We start from the raw sequence: 20,170 nt of genomic DNA, 5'->3' as shown, positions 1-20,170 counted from the left end.
TATGTAACTCCCAGACCTTCCTTGATGCGATGCTGGTTTTCTGGGGGGTAATCTTTAAGAGTCCTGCTTGCTTTGTACGCTCCATTTTTTTTTCTAGAATCTTTTTCTGCAGGTTTAAAATGCGTTCATCTTTCATAGGCCTTTCACCAGACTGAGACTTTCTTTTTTTTTCTTCTTGCCTGCAAAATCAAAAAGAGCAATGAGAAGGTAAAATAATATCAACCCACAGAATAAATCCATCTGGGCATATATTACTTTGATAATAATGAATTTGCTCTTGCTTCTGGGAACCAGCTAGACTCAAAACAGGTTTAAATCATATAGCTTGAATGTGGTATTCACAACTTGCTTCTTGTTTACAGAACAGCATTACTAAACAATATGGAATAATTTCTTCCCACAGGATGCCATGATGACAATATCTGAAGTATTTCAAGCCTGCCATGACATTCTTTAGAAAAAGCATGTGCAGCACCTATGATAATAACTGCAGCTTTTTGCTTGTGAGAACTGTGGAGTTTTCATTATATGATCATTATTATTCATCTCGATTGCTGTATTCCTTGGCAAATGAATCTCAGTGCCCAGATTCAGAATCTATGGGATGGTGATGTATTAATAAAGGTTAGTTGGTCTAGGTGAGCATAAATTGGTAACACCATGTGCAGCATAAAACTAAGGCATGAGAGAGAGGTTATCAGACAGTCTTCCTTTTTTTTTCCTTCCATTGTAGCTACTTTTCTGTCCTCTGGAGTTTACATTTTATCTGTTTTTGCTTACTTTCACCCAACCGGCACAATTTACTCACAACTTCTTCATGTAGGTTACACCACATTACATAGTGATTCACTTAACATCCAACATTTCCAGTTGCTTTCCTGAGTCACTTCCTGAACCTCTCTGCTGTTTGTGTCATGCTATCTGGTTAGGACAACACTTCCTTTATGCTCCTTAATATTGTGATATACTCTGCTACACTGAGATTAAATTTTAACACTATTCTGTAAATCTAAAAATTATGAACTTTCACTTAATCTAATTGAGAACATGGATTATCTCTATGTGCATTGTAACAAGGCATTGCATTCCAAGGGATATAGGAGAATATAATAATATGTAAATACTTGATGATTAAATATTGTCAGTGGGAATAAGCAACAAAACCTTTCCTTACATGCAAATCCAGATTCTTGTAAATACAATTACAGGAAATAGAGCAAGAGATTTAACATCATGAAGCAGCAGCAGCTGCTTCTGAATTAACACTGTGAATAGTTTCTTATCCTCAGAGTAATATTCAGTTCTCTTCTACATGAAGTCATGTGCCATTCATCTACACTATTCCGGAAAGCTGCCAGTCCCGTAGATTTTCAGATGCTACACCACATCATAACAGAAACACAAAGAAGGGAAGGAATGAAAAAAGAAATTTTTAAAATTCTCTTCTTCTGTGATGGTCAGTTGAGAACTTTCAGGACTCAAGATAGAAAAAGCTCATACAATCTCTGCCACCCCATATCACGTATTTCCTAAGGAAGTAAGGTTAATAGCCAGTCTGAATGGGGTACTACATACTTAGAAATATGCTCTCCAGATGCAATAGAAAATTATGTGATAATTTATGGAAAAAATATGCAGAAACCATTTTAATTTTACTTTTAAGTTTATTTACCAGCTACTAGTATTGAATGAGCACCTTGAATGAAAATCGATCTGTAAGAATCGCACTAGTTCCTAAAATGTAATGTCAAACCTTTGCTCCAAAAGATAATTTGTTGATTTTCTTTTCTTTTGGTCTCATACAAGAGTCTTCCGTCCCTTTGTGAGTCTGCCATAATTAAAAACATATTTTCCTACCAAAGACTTTGAAAAAATTTGTAATATTTTTGAAGTCCATATGTATGGTTTAACATGGTTTAACAAACTCTAGTTTTTGCTTAGTGACCTTGTCAGAAAGTACCTTTTAGTGTTAATCTACCACCGATTTCATTCTCTATTCACTTTCCATGTAAGCTATACGTACAGTCAACAGCAGAAAGATTTTGGCTCACTATGATGAAGTACAGAACAATTTCATCGGTGATGGGTAAAACGTAAGGGTCTTTCTATTTAAAGTACGTTCCAGCCATTGTAAACCGCAGTTGACATCCCATATTGGTTGTCTCAATTATTTCCTTAGTAAATATAATGAATTTTTAAAATGTATAAGTATTTTTTTACTTCACATTTTACAAAGTTGTCATGGAGTTTGTCAGTCCAGCGTCTTCTTACTTACATATCCCTTGTAATTATTTAACTATCTGCCCTGAAATTTTAGCATCTGGCCAAATGGACTGTAGGTCCAGTAGGTCATCTGGACTATAACTGAAGCAGCAGCAATTCAGCATTAAAGGTTTTTCTGCAGGAAATTAAAACACTTGAAATAGTTGGATTAGGTCTACCCAGCTGTGTTTAAAAAATGGGGAATTTGAAGATTTGCATGGAGGATTCCTCCTGAAAACTACATTTTGCTCTTCATTTACATTTTCAAACTCCAGCTGTACATTAAAAATATAAGGAGATAGAGGTATGACAGCTCTTAACTGACTCAATACTTGTAGGAGATGGAGTAAAAATGTCTACTTGACCATTCTAGGCATCAAAATATTAACTTAAGCAGTTAGGACTATATTTATAAGCTCACCTTACAAAATGGAGTCTTATGCAATAAACACAAATGTATTTTTAAAAGCAGAAATAGTATTGCCTTGTAGTACAATAAATATATATATTTTTAAAATTTCCTCATACCCTCAGTTTCAGTGACTAGGGCTGTCTACTTCACAGTACCTTACCTTTTTTTCTCTCCTGCACTATATGATTCTTAGTTATTGCAGTGAGGAAAATGAATGTATCTATTAACAGTTCCCTGTTAAGGGAGTCATTATTTTGACATTTAAAAACACTACATTATTAGATTGATTATGTTTTGTACTAATGTGAGGGATTTAAGCACTCAAAATCTGACTCCCAAAACAATTAATTTATTAAGCACCTAATTTTAGGTGGGGAAGTGATTGTTATTCATAACAGTGTTTTCCTCATTTGAAATAAAGATTATCAATCTGTATAATCAAAGTTCATTCACAGAATCACAGAATGGGTAAGGTTGGAAGGGACTTCTGGAGGTCATCTTGTCGTCCCCTCCCCCTGCTCAAATGGGGCCATCCAGAGCCACTTGCCCAGGACCGTGTCCAGACGGCTTTTGAATATCTCAAGGATGGAGACTCCACAACCTCTCTGGGCAACTTGTGCCAGTGCTCAGTCACCATTACAGTAAAAAAGTATTTACTGATGTAAATGATTGTCTTCTCATTGTCACTCATTGGTCACCACTGAGAAGAGCCTGGCTCTGTCTTCTTTACAGCCTCTCTTCACATATTTATATTTCTGATTCATCATTGCTAACAAAGTTCCTCCTTCTGTTTCAATGCTAGTGAAGAACTCATTACCAGCAGTAGGGACCAAGAAACTATATCTTACTTCCTTATTGCAAACACATACAGAACTCTTAAGTATTTATGAAATTTGCAAAATTAATGAAATCACAAATATTATGAAGTACCAAACAAAAGTCCCTTATATTGCTAATTATTCACCTTTTTTCATTATTCTAGGCTATGTTTTGGAGATCTGAAGCAACAGCCCGGATCCCTAGCAACAGCTAGGGATAGCATGGCACATGTTCCCCTGTTACATCTTTCCACTTCCATGTGCTTGTGTGTCCCTTCCCTCAGCTGTGTGCTGCATCACAGGGTTGTGCTGCCAGGGTGTTGGTGCAGGTTTTGGAGGATGGGGCTCCATTCTCCTCTCCTCACCCAGGAGGCCTTTCACCCCCTAAGTCAGACCTGGACAGTCCAGGGAACACCTGCTTAAAGGAGCTTGTTCTCCTTAGAAAGGACAACCACATTCATCCATAACCCTCCCTTCTGCTTGCTCTCCCTCTTCCTCCTCGTAACCAGCCTTTTCCCTTATCTTCCTGCCATGGCTGCCCTCACACTATTTCCACACTCCCCCCCAGTTCAAGGTCTTGCACTGGTGTGTGGTCAGTGCCCCTTGTCAAGGAGGGGTTTGAGCACTGCAGAGGCAGAGAGCGAAGGAGTGCTTTGCCACCTTGGCAAACACGCCATCGTTTGTAATCCAGTGCTGAGACCCCAGTGTGCTACACCATTACCACAGTGTGAGATGGGGATGGGGTAAACTTTTGTGTTGGTGGGAGTCTGTGCATCTTCCTCATGTACATGGAAGTCAAGGAGGATTAGTGTCAGTTCAGAGTGCCACCCTGGAACTGCAACCTTCATCTGGATGTTGCCCTGACTTGGAGAGGGGAGGAGGCTTGGGCAGCAGGCACTGTCATATCACTTGAAAATCAGCAGGAAAACAAACAAGGCCAGAACATGAGTGAGAACAGAAATAAGGCTGGCTTCCATCTACCTTACATATGTGCCAGTGACTGGTGGGGGCATGGATGTGCTACTGTCATCTATGTGGGACAAACAAAAGGATGGTGTGGTGTTCACTAGCTGGGCTTGAAGAGGAGCCAGGAATTGAGTATGTGAAGTTTTGTGAAGTAACTCCTCTGGACAGTTTTAAACCACATGAATGGTGAGAGCACGCAGTCCCAAGATTGTGCTAAATCCAATCCAAAGTAAAACCCCCCAACCACAGATAATGTGGATGGAGGGAGTCTCAGCACCAACTGGTTTGATCTGTTGCTTGGTTCTTAGTGCATTAAATTACTTGCAGTAATAGATGTAGTTCACTGGAATGAAATGGAATTGTACCTGAAGTATACAGGCACATAACTTTAATACATTAGCATGTATTCAAACATTTGTAAAACTTTTGGTGCTCATGTTCGAAAACTGAGAACTCAAATGTTTGTCCACTTCATCTGCCAGTGCTGATTTTCAAACTGTGTGAAATTCTAGCAATTAAAGGGGTCTCCTGCATATATACTGAATTGATTCTTAAGTGTTCTGCAAGCACTCACAAAGCCACTGCTGTGATGGATGTCATGGCTTGCAGACTATTAAGGGCTGATGTCTCTGTAATTTTTCATGTTCCATTTCCTATTTTGTTTAATATAGCTCATTATATGCTTGCTCAATGTGCTGCTTTTGTGTTGATGTATGTCTGTTTGTAAATAATATTGAAAGGAACCTGCGTGGTAGGGACCCAATTAAACTCCAGCTGACACTAACTAAAGCACATTTGTTTAAAAAAGCTTAGCTGCCATACTTTAGCTGATTAGCAGTAGCTTTCAACATAATACAATTTAAGATATAACATGTAATTTTATATTGATGCATAAGGATATCTTATGAGGACCATTGGTAAGATTTGCTATTCTATCCCTATAATTATGAATTAATTCTGTAAACATAAAAATTTGCCTTTTACATCTCCTGTGCAGCATATCAATAATACAGCCCAAGCAATTAATCACTCACAATGACTTGATAGATATTACAGGATTCAAGATCTGTAAATCAGGTTTAACACACAAAGCCTATAGTTTGACTAGAGAGAAATAAAAGCTGCAGCAAAGCATCTAGCATTTGTAAATAGGCCAGTGTGCCATATTGCTGTATTAACAGAAATCACACTAGATTTGGATTCTAGATGAAAATGCATGAAATACACTCCCAAAGAACAACACTCCTGATATACTTTGATGATGGCTCTTTATAGTTGATGCTTCTAAGTTATGTACGTAGATTGCCTGGGAGCTCTGAAAGGAAATGTCTTACATCGTCTATAATGAAACTGTATTTTCTTATTTGGAGAGCAAACAGGGCTCCGTTAAAATTACTGTATTACTTATCATTAGTCTGACTAGAAGCTTGCAAATTAAGTGCTTAATTTCATTTGGATTCAACTATCTTTGGCATGCTGGTCTGTTCTAAAAAAAATTTCAAATGTCAGGACAAAAAGTGAATCAAAGTTAGCTTCTCGTTGAAGCATAGCTTATTTCAGGATCAGAACAGTTTTAGATCTGAATTAAGCCAAAGAGTCTATTTTAAAGGAGCCCACTACTACGCAAAATTCACAGACTGCACATCTACCTTAACAAACAATTCTTTAAGTAGCTACTAGTGAAACGGGTTTTATGTATTATACAAGTTCTTAATGCCTAGTTGGAATAATCTCTAGTGGAAAGCAGTGGCTTAAGTTGCTCCCACAGGCTTTCACAACACTGAATGTTTAGTGATGAGAGTATATTTCCATCTCCAACTCCATTTCAGGTTCTTTAGTCCTAAAATCTTTTCTCTATATATGCCATAGAAGAGAGGGTCACTGATCTATGCAGTCAATCCACTGCAGCTGCAGTTATTGATTCATTAAATTCATTAAACTATCTTCTTAAGTACTAACATAGTAAAACTCCAGTCTTTGGAGATTAACTGTCAGCAACAAACCAATTTAAAGCTGGGACTAGTGAAACCTAGTTAAATGAATACATCAATACTGCCTTCTGTAATTGAGATTTAGGACTGGATGATAAATCAATAACGTGAATTGAACTCTAAGAAGCCCCCTTCAATATCTCAGCAATAAACATGAATCTAAGAATGTCTGAAGACATATGTTTTTAGCCTGATAGAGTATGTCTTTAGACTGTCAGCCTGAACATGTTTGTAAAATAAATATGGCAAGACAAGGACTAACCTCCCAAACCCACAAAAGTGAAAAGGTGAAAGACAACTTGCAAGAAAACAATGGCAAATAGTGAAGATTCAATAAAAATGGCATAAGATCAAGAGGTATGCCGTATTTTATACTTTTACCCAGGCTTTCTTCCTGCTCAGCTATATTTGTAAGGAGCTTTAACTTAGGTTTTAAACTCTTTGTGGAAGGGACCCGTCTTCTCCATATGTGAGGCATCTATGATGGTTATGGATCCTTTATGACGATGAATAATAAATATGATAATGAATAATAAATATGAATCATGAATACAGAATTTCATAAGAGCCTGTAAGCAAAGAATTTTCTCTTTGATCTACTGCTATAATGTATTTAATTTATAACTTATTATTGTTATCAGAAAATCTCCTTCCTAAAACATTTTTAACTTCTAGAATAAGGCCTGCCTTTTCACATAACAAGTGAAGTTCAAGGAAGAAAACTATAGCCCTAATGTATTGGTTTAGATGAAAATGAGAAACCACTTTAAGTAGCAAGCTAGAATGATTCTAATAACATCAAATTAGTTCTGATTAGCTGAAAAGGAACAGAAGAAAGTCAGAACTTCTTTCTCAAGATATAGTATTAGCTCTGAATCCTGGGGCAATACTGTCAACACTAGCCTACAGTGTCTTCAACCATAAATGATGAAAAAGATTTGTTAAATCTGATGCAAATTATTTTCAAGAATGAAAAGGAAATCCAGGCCTCCAGTGTAATCCTTGCCAAAAGTCATACTGATTTATAAAAGGGCAGTATTTTGCTCTCTACTTGTTTTTCTCCTCAAGGGGCTAGCAAAATATTAACAAAGTTGCAATGTCTTAAATGTCACATGCTGTTTTATACTGACTTTAAAGCAGCTGCTCGTCCAAGTTCTGCTCTGAACAGGGAAATCTGGTCCAGTTTGTCTAGAAGAAGTTGTTCCTTAGCTTGTTTTTCATGAATTATCTGGTCCCTCTTCTCTTCCTCTGCTGCCTTCTGTGCTTCTCTGAGTAGAGCGAGGCGTTCACGTAGTTCCACTATTGACATTTCACAAATTAAACCATGGCCACCAGTCTAAAGAACATGAAACACAGGTTTAAATAACACTGTAAATACCAAGGGGACAGCAAATGAGTAAAACCAGAATATTTTGACTGTGTTCCAAATCATGCTGAATATATTTTGACTTCAAGAAATACAGGGATGCCCTAACCTGTTATTTACAAGCTGTTTTTAAGGTGTAGAGCTTATCTTTTCGTATGTGTAAAAACCACAAGGCTCATAAAACAATTAATGAAAAAATACTGGAAATATACAGTAGATTAATCATAAATATAACATATTTGCTGCCCCAAAAACTGACTTATCTTTTAGTTTTATTAGACTTTTGAAGTTCTAAAATGTGTAAAACTGCTTTTTTTTTTTTACTTTGTAAAATCAGAACATACTTTACACTAAAAAATATGCATTTTTTTGTATTTATCTATTTCCAAAGTATGGATTTGATCTATGATGGCATCTACTGTTTTTATCTGAAAAGAGCAGAACTAAACAATGCTTTGTACCCAGGAAATTCAGATCTTAATGCCCAAAGTTAAAATATTCAAACCCGAATGTTTAATGAAGGCCTTTTAATATCCACTTTGCAATGACAGTGATAATGAGCCTGATTCTGAGATGTGAAGAGAGACTTCTCCACCTTAGTTTGCATATGAAGACAGATAATTTCTAAACAGATTTGTGAACCCTTGGAAGTTTTTGACCCTTGCTCTTCCATATATTCTCCGTTTCTCTATGTCTACATGTATATACATCTGCATATAGGGCAAACTTGCATAAACCCACATAAATACTGAGCTTCTGTGTAGATTTCTTTGCAAAATTTAATCCATTTCACCCCAATTTCTTTTGCCCATCTTAACCTAGGCACACAGCTTTGGTGCGTATCTTGTACCATAGCATGTTATAGTGGAATATATGGGTGCAGGAAGTCAAGATGACTCTTGCTTTGCAGTTGTATAACATTAAGAGTGAGACACTGCTTAGGATTTAATCACAAAGACCTTGGTGTACTTAGTTCTATAGAATTAGTGACAGAAAATTAATGACAGAGTTTGGAAAGGATGAAGGGGGGATGTGTGGAATCCAAAAGAACAAGCGCTCCTCCAGATTGTATTTCTCAGACTGAAATTAAGTGGTAATGATAAACATATGTAAGTAAAACTCATTACAATCCTTTTAATGGAGAGAAATTATTCAGTTAAAAAGCCTTCATTTTTTCAAGCAATCCTTTTTAGCAGGAAAAAATGCCCTGAGCGGGTTGTTGACAGAATAGTAGTTGCCTTTCTGCTTTTGAGCTTTTCATAAAACAGAACATGAAGGGGAAGGAAAAAAAAAACACAGGAAAAGAGAAGGATGCTCTGTCATAGACAGATGCTCAGACTGTCAGTTTGGCTGCAAGAGCTGACCTGGGTACAGTCCCTCTTCTCTGGTCTGGGATGCCACCTAAGCAGTCTAGTCAGGTACTCATCCTCCAGTGATCATTTTGTTCAGAGCAGTGGGTCCATGAAACAGAGGGAAAGCCAAGCGAGATGAAGAAACCAGTAAGGTGGGGCAGGAGGGGCAGGGGCAATAAAACCACAAAACAGAGTATGACAAATAACCAGACTTGGCTCTCTGCTGCCACAACATTTTGCTTAAGAGGGATTATTATTGAGTTAGTCTGGAGAATCTAATGATACAAACTTGTCAGTGAAGGAGAATGTGTCTTGGGTGGCCATCCCTGGGGACTCCTTTAAGATTTCCAAGAGTCCCTCCTGCAGTTTTGGTCCCCATAGCTTCTCTTTATAAAGCTCCAGAAGTTGAGTCAGTAAGAATAGATCATCATTCTTTTTTCACCTAAATTCTCACTCTTCAATTTTGTCTCAGTGGTTTCTGTTTCCATGCTCCTCATGTGTACCAAACATGACCTAAACAATGCTCACCAGTAGCATCAGTAGAAGACTGATAAAAGAGTTAAATATTAAGCAGTCTTTATTTTTGCATCTCTGAAAAATATGTACTACCACAGGTTACTGAAACAGTAAATGATAATTTATCTCCTTCTCAGTGCTATAATACTCTGCCTCGAATTTAAACCGTCAAGTTGTATTCACAGGAAGTGAAAGGAAAATGTTTTGCAACCGGGCGTATATACCAGTGGTAGTGTTTGAGCATGGCAAGCAGACACCAAAAAGGTCTAGGAAAGAGAATTTCCTAGAAGAATAGAATGGTAGAGGCTGAATATTTTGAGTATCTGCATTTCAAAAATACTCAGTGAAGACAGTGGAGTGGTTCCTAAAATATAAGAAGTCTTATACTCATGCAGTAGATAATGCTGGTGTTCAAGCAACTTAAGTGCCATCAGGGGAAGAACTGGTACTTTAAAAATTATGAGAATGAATGAGAATTTTATGGACACCTACTTAATTTTACTAAGCCTGAAAAAGCCTTTTGTAGAAGGAAAAAAACAGGGCAAGCTATCACCAAAGGTGTGCTAATTCACTCAGAGTGCTATTATAGTAGTGAGTGTAAGGGAACTGTGAAGTTGAGGTAGAGAATCATAGAACAATTTTGTTGGAAGGGACCTTTAAAGATGATCTAGTTCCAATCCCGCTGCTGTGGGTGGGGACATCTTTCATGAGAACAGGTTGCTCAGAGCCCCATCTAACCGGGCCTTGAACACTTCCAGGGAGGGGGCATCCCCAGCTTCTCCGAGCAATCTGTTCCTGTGGCTCATCACCCTCATTGTAAAAATTTTTTTCCTTATATCTAACCTAAATCTACCCTGTTTAAGTTTAAAACCATTGCCCCTTGTCCTGTCACTACAGGCCTTGGTAAAGCATCTTTCTCCATCTTTCTTATAAGCCCCTTTATATACTGAAAGGCCACAATAAGGTCTCCCTGGAGCCTTCTCTTCTCCAGGCTGAACAACCCCAACTCTCTCAGCCTTTCTTCATAGGAGAGATGCTCCAGCCCTCAGCTCATTTTTGTGACCTCCTCTGGACCCACTCTAACAGGTCCATGTCTTTCTTATGCTGGGGGCCCCAGAGCTGGACGCAGTACTCCAGGTGGGGTCTCACAAGAGCAGAGTAGAGGGGGAGAATCATATCCCGCATCCTGTCGGTCATGCTTCTTCTCATGCAGCCCAGGATACAATTGGCTTTCAGGGCTGCGCATTGGCAGCTCATATAGAATTTTTCATCTACTGATGTCCCCAAGTCCTTCTCTGCAGGGCTGCTCTCAATCAAGTCATCCCCCAGTCTGTATTGATATTGGGGATTGCCCCGACCCAGGTGCAGGACCTTGCACTTGGCCTTGCTGAGCTTCATGAGGTTTACAAGGACCCAGTCCTGAAGTCTGTCAAGGTCCCTTTCCTCAAGTGCATCAATTGCACCACCCAACTTGGTGCCATCGGCAAACTTGTTGAGGGTGCACTTAATCCCCCTATCTATGTCATTAGGGAAGATATTAAATAGTACTGGTCCCAGTGTGGACCCTTGAGGGACACTACTCATTACTGGTTTCCACTTGGACATTGAGCCATTGACTGTAACTCTGGATGCAGCCATCCAGCCAATTCCTTATCCACCTAACAGTCTATCCATATCATTCAGGTCCATTCTCTTGTATTTCCAGTATGTATGGCATTTATGGCCACTCCATTTTCAGCAACCTTATACTTTAGTAACCCTACACTTAGGATAAGCTTGAATTTTGAATGAATTTTCCATATATGACTTGAAACCTGCTGTGTTTTTCTGCTTTGTCTTTTGAATTAAGCTAGATGGGAAAATCTATTTAAAGCCATATTCTGTACTTAGAAACAAACAGTATTTCAGTGGAAGCTCTATGTGAAGAGTCAACAGCCACTGTAAGGGCAATGAAATGAACTATGTTCAAAAATAAGATATTACTGACATTCCAGTCACCTTCATTTTCCTGAATGAGAGCCTGCACTATTTTACAGTTGTGATTGAAAAAGTAATGACGTTTCCATGTCCATCTACATTATACCATTGTGTCTTTGCAGCCTACATCTTGTGACTGAATCATCTGGGTAACAAATGTGCAGTGAGACCATGCTAAGGGCTCTGTTTAGGGTTGACACAATGTGCAACTCTACCTGAAGCAGTAAAAGACCTATACATTGAAGTACCTTTTGGCATTTCCATGCAGACAGTTTACAGTATCTGTGGTGTACAATAATTCTTTGTAATCTTCACTTTTTCCCCCTGCTTTTTCCATTGTGGTTCAGTAATGTTTCTCCACAAATGTGTGGAGTGAGTCTGGGTTTGAAAAAAGAGAATTGCCTTCTTTGGCTGGAAAAGAAGTGGACAAGTGATGGCAGCAGCCATAAAGGCAACCAAAGAGAGTAAAGGAGGATGGCACATCTGGGGAGCTGATTTTATTCTTGTTCACTTGGAGGATGGGACATCTGGGGAGCTGATTTTATTTTTGTTCACTTATTTCACACTTTAACATTAAATGTATTCTAAAATCTGTTAAATGAGATGAGGGATTTATCTGGTGGCTGCAAAATAGTAGGTAGCCTTGGAATCAATGAATGGCTGATTTCTATTCAGAGGAGCAGGAGATAAAACCAAAGCATCATATTGACTGTTCCAACAGCCCCATGGAAGGAAGACCTATTCCTTCTGTATGCTTTCTGCAGACTAGCCATGGATTATTTTAATTTGTGATCTTCATTTGAATACTCATGAAAGAAAAGAAGGAAAAAAACTAAAGGATTCTATTTAAAATTGCTGGTGTCATTTTATATTACTCTATGTTATTCTTTCAATGTGGATAAGAAAAATGGAAGAGTATTTTCAGCTAACCTGCTTCTGATTTAGTGGTAAGGAAACAGATGTCTGCATGATGCTGCCCAAGTCAGGAAATTCTGCAAAAGTGGGCATTGCAAAGCCCAATCTCAGGCATATCAGTTGTTGTGCATCAACAGTAAGTCTAAGACATTTGGGATACATTTACTGTAGACTTAACCACACACACACAAGTCATTTGCACAGTACACACATAACGGCTCAGCGGGTTTTGGGTTCTTCTGACAATCTCTTTCATATACCTGAATGTTGATGGTTTTGAAAGCAAAGGAAATTAATTTTGCTAATTACCATGGCAATCACCACTGCAATATGAACAACTGTACATCAGTCCAAACTTTGTGTTCATTCGGTCCTTACTCAGGACTGACAAATCTGTAAATTTGTGAAGATGGATAGAACATGTTGTAATTACTTGCCAGTCATTTTTTGAAAGATATCACGAAACCCAGATCCTATTGGCAAAATTCAAATTTCAAGGGAACTAAGATTTCACTTACCATCAGAATACTCTTCCTGGTAAAATTTTCATTTTATAGACTTTGTGAAAGTTTCAGTTCAGATCTAACCTTTGTGTCATGGGGTCACCTTGTACTTAGTGCTGTGCATCCAGACTGTGATATATCTGCATGCAGTACACAATTCCTCTGAATATGTGAAACATATACAATATACCTTTATGTAAAAAACAGTAGTTGTTCCTTTTGAGCTTACCTCTGTTAAATCAACAAACTTGTGTCTGACACTTGGTAAAGACTCAATAGCTCGTATTTGTTGAATTAGTTCATATCTTTTCTTAAGCTTCTCCTCCTCTTCTTCTAAAGCTTGTCGAAGAAGTTCTCGACTTTCTTCACAAACTTCCTGAACTGAAAGATAAGAACTAATCTCTATTAGCTGGTTGCATATTTTAACAAGTAGTCCATCTGGAGGAAAATTCATATGCATTGGTGAATAACAACAATACTACTGATCTAAAGGTACTTGAGGGAACAGTCTGTCATTGGTGGGAGGAACGATTAGAGAAACAAATTAGTACTTCCCACCTCCACTATCTATCATTCTATTCAGCACATAAACATACTGTATACATACATAAAGTAGACACTTTGAATTACTGCTTTGTAATTTCTGTTCTAATTAGTGCATACTGTTTCGTTGTTTACTAGAAGGATATTATACAGTAGCAAATATTCATAGTTTTTCAAGCTATATATATCTCCTAGAAATCACTGATTTGCAAAGGCTGGTAGGCTTTGCTAGCCCATTTCAGAATGGCTAAATCCTCTGCCCACCTCAACCCTTACTGATACAAGTATGGAGATACACAAGCAGAGAAAAGTCTGCTTACCAAAATATGCACAACTAGCGATAGCCTGTTCATACAGTGAATGCACGGCGTTGCATTGGAATGTGTATAGTCATGCCAGTCAGAACAGCCTTCTCCCTGGACTTCATTAGCTAATGCGTTCACTGAAAAATTTTCTTTAAGACTAATGGAGGATGAGTAACATTATTTCCCTACATCCTAATGACTAGTCTGTCTTGGAGGTGCTACATCCTTCTCCCTTGTGGTACTGTCCTTCTAGGAGATGGCTTTTCTTTCCTTAGCTACAGTTGTTGTCTCTGGACTGCCTTCTCTGGAGAAGACAATAATCTTGAGCCATGATTCTTTCACAGTGGTTGCTAGGCAAATCCTCTCTTAATGATATGAATCACAAGAATCTGAACTTCATAAGCTGATTTGACAAAAAGTACAGTCATTCACATATGCTACGTTTAGATGGAAGGGAAACTAATTGTGTAATGTTAGTGTTGTATTTCTCCCTTATAAACAAAGAGTAATTCCCATGACCAGTAGTTTAGAATTTCTAATCTACCCATTATCAGCTTATTCCTGGAATTCATATTCATGCATTCATGGGAATGTATAGCCTGGATCTTTCCCTCAACCTCCCTTGCCTTTCTGTAAAAACTTTAATTGGCCCACTACAAGAAAGATTAAGTAATTTGCGGACATTTGGCATCATCTCTCATTTTTCCGGAAATATATAAATACCTATCTGCTGTTTGTATTTCTGGAGCTTTATTTTTGCTTGCTTTGCATTCTTGTGTCCTTCCACGACCTGCTCCACCAGCTCTCTCATTTCTTTCTGTTCCTGTAGACGCTTCTCTGCATACAGGTGCATCGACTCTGCTTTCTAAATCCCAAACAAACAGGTGAATAAAACTTCTGATAACTGATGATCTGAGTGCCTCAAATCATTGAAAAAGGGCAAGGGCAATTGAATTCAAAGTATTACATCACCCACAAAAGCAACAAAGGACATTGTCTGGGGCCAACATAGAGACCCAGATTTAAGCTCCCCTCTCTATGTTTTATTTACCCACAACAGTACTCCCTAACATTTGCACTGCTATTTTCCAGGATTCACTCCCACATTTTTCTAAAAGCAGACAAAAAAAGCCATCTCTGGATCTGGTTGTGAGATATCAAGAAGAGTCCTAATCTAATACACAGGTGGTTGTGTGCCTGCAGAATCTTCCTGGGCCTAAGTCATATCTCTGTAACGTCCACTTTTGGCTATCATGTACCTTTCTTTGTTCATCAGGAAGCAGGAAACTGGATTTTCCCAGGCTAGATTCCTTACCGTACTTTCTGTTTTAGATGGAAGGCTAGAGTTTTAAAAGAAGGAGGAGGGTTAGCATGACAGCTGTTGGTGAATGGGCAATTGGTGCTCCATACTTCTGGAGATCTCCATATGGATGAAGTGCCCTGCTGGCATCTGTTGGCAAGTGAAGGGAGCTGCCTGGAATTGGTCAGGTTAGAGCAAGTCTGATTTGCACATCCCCAAATCTATACATATTGGGACGTTTCTGTTAACAAATAAAACACATATGCTCTGAAATTGAGGTGAATATAATAATTACAATGATTTGTGAGCGATCACACTATGCTCAGTTGTACATATTAGGGTTCACTTTAAGTTCTTGCTACAGCCTGTCTAAACAGACATGAAGACTCAATGCCAAAAAAGGTTGAAAGATTTTATAGGACAGAAAAGGAGTTTCTCTTTTCCAGCATGTCCTTTATGAAAATCTTGTACATTTGTGGTCCCATCTTAAGTTGCTGAGACACTGCAGAGACATCTGTGAGAGGTGGCCAAGAGAAAAGTACTGGCTGGCCTACAGGGCATAGCAGCAAACTGGGCTAATAGAAAAGCAAAGCATGTGATAGTGACTATGAAGACTTTAAAATCTATAGTATTAGTTATTTCTTGATCACTTGTTTAGTTTATAGGAGAAGCACTGGCAAAATGTAATGTGAGTTTGGGAAAAAAATGAAAAGATCTAGCAATGTTTTGGGGAAACTGTAGTTTGCCAGATAGGAAACTGTGTGAAAATACTTTTTGGCATAAATATTCAGTTTTCCATATATAGAGATCCAAAGAGGGTTCTCTGACTGAATTTTCCCCTAAGAGAGATCTAGGCATGTCAGATAATATGAAGTAAATTGAATTGTAACAGTTTAAGAAAACAAATTCTTTCATATTTGTGGCTCTCATTTTAACAAGATAATGAAATTAGTCATGTATTGGTGATTTCATTGCAAATGGTGCTTAGTATCTCAGTATCTGTTCAAAAAGGATATGCACAATGACATGAATATAGGGGAGAATGCTTTACCCTGTTTTATTCAATTTTCTTCACGAGTGTTATCAACCAAATCAAACACTTTAATGTATAAGCATTGCTGTATCTGGAAGTTATAGCACTATTTTTCCATTGTTTGCAGACTCCAGTGAGTAAAAACACTGTATAGAACTTTTACACCTTCTTATAGTAGGTATCATCTGTGGTATGTTTTGCACTGATTGAATGTAAGCAAAATTTGAGCAATGCTGTATGTATTACCTTTTCTCTCATTAGATCAGCTTTCATCTTATTTTCTTGAATTACATTCTGATGGGCTAGAACTGCCTCTTCATGACTCAGTTTCCCTTGAAGCCTCCTACACTCTATTTCAGACAGCTGTTCTTCCAGATCTTTTCCACGCATCTGTTTTTGCCATTCCAAGAATTCAGAGGGGTCTCCAGCCCCTTGTAGCAAATTTTCAATTCTGCAATAGAGAGGAAAGAATATGCTATTCTAGGGATCTGGCTCTGCAGCCCTGCCTTGGTTCAAAATTTGTTGTGATAGAAGGTATTTGATCTCTGTAGAGAAAAAAGGCAGTCATAGCAAAGTCATTCGAGAGATAAATTTTAATTCCAGTGTAAGAGCTGTTCCTACTATGTGGAAAGCCAGGCTGGAAGAAGGTGCATGAGGGCATGGATCTGAAAGTTTTCAGTAAAACAAAGCCCCAAGAGAGGGCAAACTTTAGCTACATATGGATTCTCATAAGGAGCAGGGAGAATCAGGCTGAAGGTATGTACATTTTCTCAGAGGATTACTTTGCTTAGAGATAGAAAGAACAAACAACTTTTCTCTTCGGCAATCTTCTTGGCCACTTTAACATAGGGAACTAAAATCTTTTCTGCCTAATTCTGTTCTGGTTTGTATTTTGTCAAATAAATAATACTGCTGTAATGAGGCAAAGAAGTATTCAGCAATTAAGCAAAGCCACATTCTTATTTGTTGTGCTGGCTGAGAGAGAAAAGCATAGCAAAGCCCTGGGGCAGGCCCATCAAAGTCCTTGCAGCAGAGGAGTGAAGGAGCCAAGAACTAGGGCAGAGACACAAAAATGCAGTGAATTGCGTTTTACTGCTGCTCCCCAATGCATATATATATGTGTGTATCTGTTTTGTGCTAAATGCCGCTGAAGATTAAATCTCATTAATATGAAATAGTGTTAAGTTACAGGGAAAATCTATTCCTTTGCTGAATGGAACAAAATTCTGCCGGATATAGTGGACAGTATCATATGTAATGTAGCTGGTAACAGAACCTGAACGATGCATATCTTACCACTAAAATCCTGATCCATATACCAAAATTTGCTAGGTCCAAAGACTAAATCCAACCTTAGGCAGTCATTCTGGGACTTAAAATGCCAACAATATTTAGTGCTTAGCCTAAGTCAGGTGGATTAAAAATAATATTCAGTCAAGATGACATGATATAGGTTGTATCTTCGTTAAAATTATTAGTGAAAATGTTCTGTAATTCTAGTTATAGAATGCAGTGGCCATTCAGGAGTCACCCTCTCCCTAGTTAATGTCAGCTGAAAACCCATGCTGCTGCGTAAGGATTCCTGATGTCAGAGGAACCCTTATGTCAGGATTCCGCAGAGCCCAAAAGGACCTGCAACCTCTTATTCCCCACCCCTGCCTAGGATTTAGTTGCTTGTGTTCAAAGACAGCTCTGTTGCAGTGCAACCACATAACATTGGATCAGACTGGAGTAAAAAGAACCATGTGAGGAAGAGCTATGAGCAGTTCTGTTGTGTGTGTAGAGTTTCTTCCCCGGAGCCCCATTTAAGCTGACATTAACAGCCTTTGTCCTTGCCTAAGCTACATGGTAGGTATGCCTGCGCCCAGCCTAGTACCTTGTTGACCCTGCCTTGTTGACTTGGCTTCCTGGTTTGACCTCAGCCCTGTCTCGTCACTATGGACTCATCTAGAAATCACTGGACCGTTGGCTGACCCTGCTGCCTGTCACTGGATGTGCTCTGCTGCCTTGCCAGTGTACTGTGGAACTGAGCTGCTTGTCAGGGCACTGTCCCTACATGCCTTGCTGTCACCCTCAGCTCCTGGCTTGTCTTGCCTTGTGGAGCAGCACAATCTTAGTCTTCCATATCTCACTGTCATAGAAATGGACAGGTATTTTTATATACATATAAGCAAGTTCAAGTATCAAATTTAGCATGTAGTTGACCGCAAACCATTGAAGAAAATTGAGATGTATGAAATGATTTGGCTTATATAGAATCATAGAATGGTTTGGGTTGGAAGGGACCTTAAAGACCATCTAGTTCCAACCCCCCTGCCATGGGCAGGGACACCTTCCACTAGACCAGGTTGCTCAAAGCCCCATCCTACCTGGCCTTGAACACTGCCAGGGAGGGGGCAGCCACAGCTTCTCCGGGAAACCTGTTCCTGTGCCTCATCACCCTCACAATAAAGAATTTCTTTGTTACATCTAGTCTAAATCTACCCTCCTTCAGTTTAAGGCTGTTACCCCTTGTCCTATTGCTACATGCCCTTATAAAAAGTCCCTCCCCATCTTTTCTGTAGCCCCCTTTAAGTACTGGAAGGCTGCTATAAGGTCTCCCTGGGGCATTCTCTTCTCCAGGCTGAACAACCCCAACTGTCTCAGCCTGTCCTCGTAAGGGAGGTGCTACTCTGCCAAGCAGATCCCTGAAGAGGCCAAAACCTGCTCTCCTGAAGTCCAGCATAGTGAGCTTGCTGCACGCCCTCCTTGCTGCCCTAAGGATCTTGAACTCCACCACTTCATGGTCACTGCAGCCAAGGCTGCCCTTGAGCTTCACACTCCCCTCCAGCTCCTCCTTGTTGGTGAGAACAAGGCCCAGCACAGCACCTCTCCTCAATGGCTCCTCTATCAGTTGGAGAAGGAAGTTATCATCAATGTACTCCAGGAACCTCCTGGATTGCTTCTGCCCTGCAGTGTTGTCCCTCCAGCAGATATTGAGGTGGTTGAAGTCCCCCATGAGGACCAGGGCTTGTCTGTCTAGGGAGGGCCTCATCTGCTCGGTCTTCCTGGTCAGGTGGTCTGTAGCAGACCCCCACCATAACATCTCCTGTCCCTGCCCTCTATTTATTCCTGACCACAAGCTCTCGGTTGGCTCCTCATCCATCCCCAGGCACAGATCCATGCACTCCAGCTGGTCACTGACATAGAGGGCAACATGCCCTCCTCATGTCCCCTGCCTGTCCTTCCTAAAGAGCCTGTATCCTTCCATGCCAACACTCCAGTCATAGGAGTCATCCCACCATGTCTCTGTGATGCCAGTCAGATCGTAGCCCTGCAGTGGTACACACGTCTCTAGCTCCTCTTGTTAATGCCCCATGCTATGTGTGTTTGCATAGAGGCATTTAAGTTGGGCCCTGATGAAGCTGAGTTACTGGCTGGAATTCCTTTGTGCTGCTCTTCAGGTGCTCTCCTGCTGACCTGTGACCCCTCTCCAGGCTCTGGGCATCTATTGCTGGTACTGGCGTCAAACTGGTAGGAGTGGGATGGATTGAGGTCCCCCTCCCCTGGCAACTTTAGTTTAAAGTCCTCATCACCAGCTTGGCAAGCCTATGACCAAGGATGCTCTTCCCCTTATCTGACAGATAGACCCCATCAGCCCCCAGTAGACCAGGTTTCTCAAAGCGAGTCCCATGGTCTAAGTAGCTGAACTTAGCGCAGCTGAACCTGTGGCACCAGTCCCATAACAATTTGTCGATTCAACAGATTTGACTGGCCCTTTCAAACCTCTTCCCCTTGACCAGGAGGATCGATGAAAAAACTACCTGCACTCCAGAGTCCCTTACCGCTGCTACCAGGGCTCTGTAATCGCTCTTGACACTCCTCAGACTGCTCCTGGCTGTATCACTGGTGCTCACGTGAATCAACAGCAG

The 20,170-nt window shown here is 39.7% G+C and overlaps 1 protein-coding gene across 1 annotated transcript in view; it reads right to left on the bottom strand.

Moving 5' to 3' along the window:
• The window catches only part of CFAP99 (cilia and flagella associated protein 99), a 58,994-nt gene that overhangs the window by 2,672 nt on the left and 36,152 nt on the right, over window positions 1–20,170 (bottom strand). Inside the window, exons 10-14 of the mRNA XM_074865023.1 lie at window positions 16,506–16,710; window positions 14,650–14,791; window positions 13,308–13,459; window positions 7,580–7,785; window positions 17–179 (exon numbers count right to left, since the gene is read on the bottom strand). Coding sequence (XP_074721124.1) covers window positions 17–179; window positions 7,580–7,785; window positions 13,308–13,459; window positions 14,650–14,791; window positions 16,506–16,710 — 868 coding nt within the window. The remainder of the gene's footprint in view (window positions 1–16; window positions 180–7,579; window positions 7,786–13,307; window positions 13,460–14,649; window positions 14,792–16,505; window positions 16,711–20,170) is intronic.

Source organism: Strix uralensis, chromosome 4 (assembly GCF_047716275.1).
Source record: "Strix uralensis isolate ZFMK-TIS-50842 chromosome 4, bStrUra1, whole genome shotgun sequence".
NCBI classification, from domain to species: Eukaryota; Metazoa; Chordata; class Aves; order Strigiformes; family Strigidae; genus Strix; species Strix uralensis.
The sequence above is the reverse complement of the archived record's forward strand: the minus strand, read 5'-3'. Positions and strand labels throughout refer to the sequence as shown.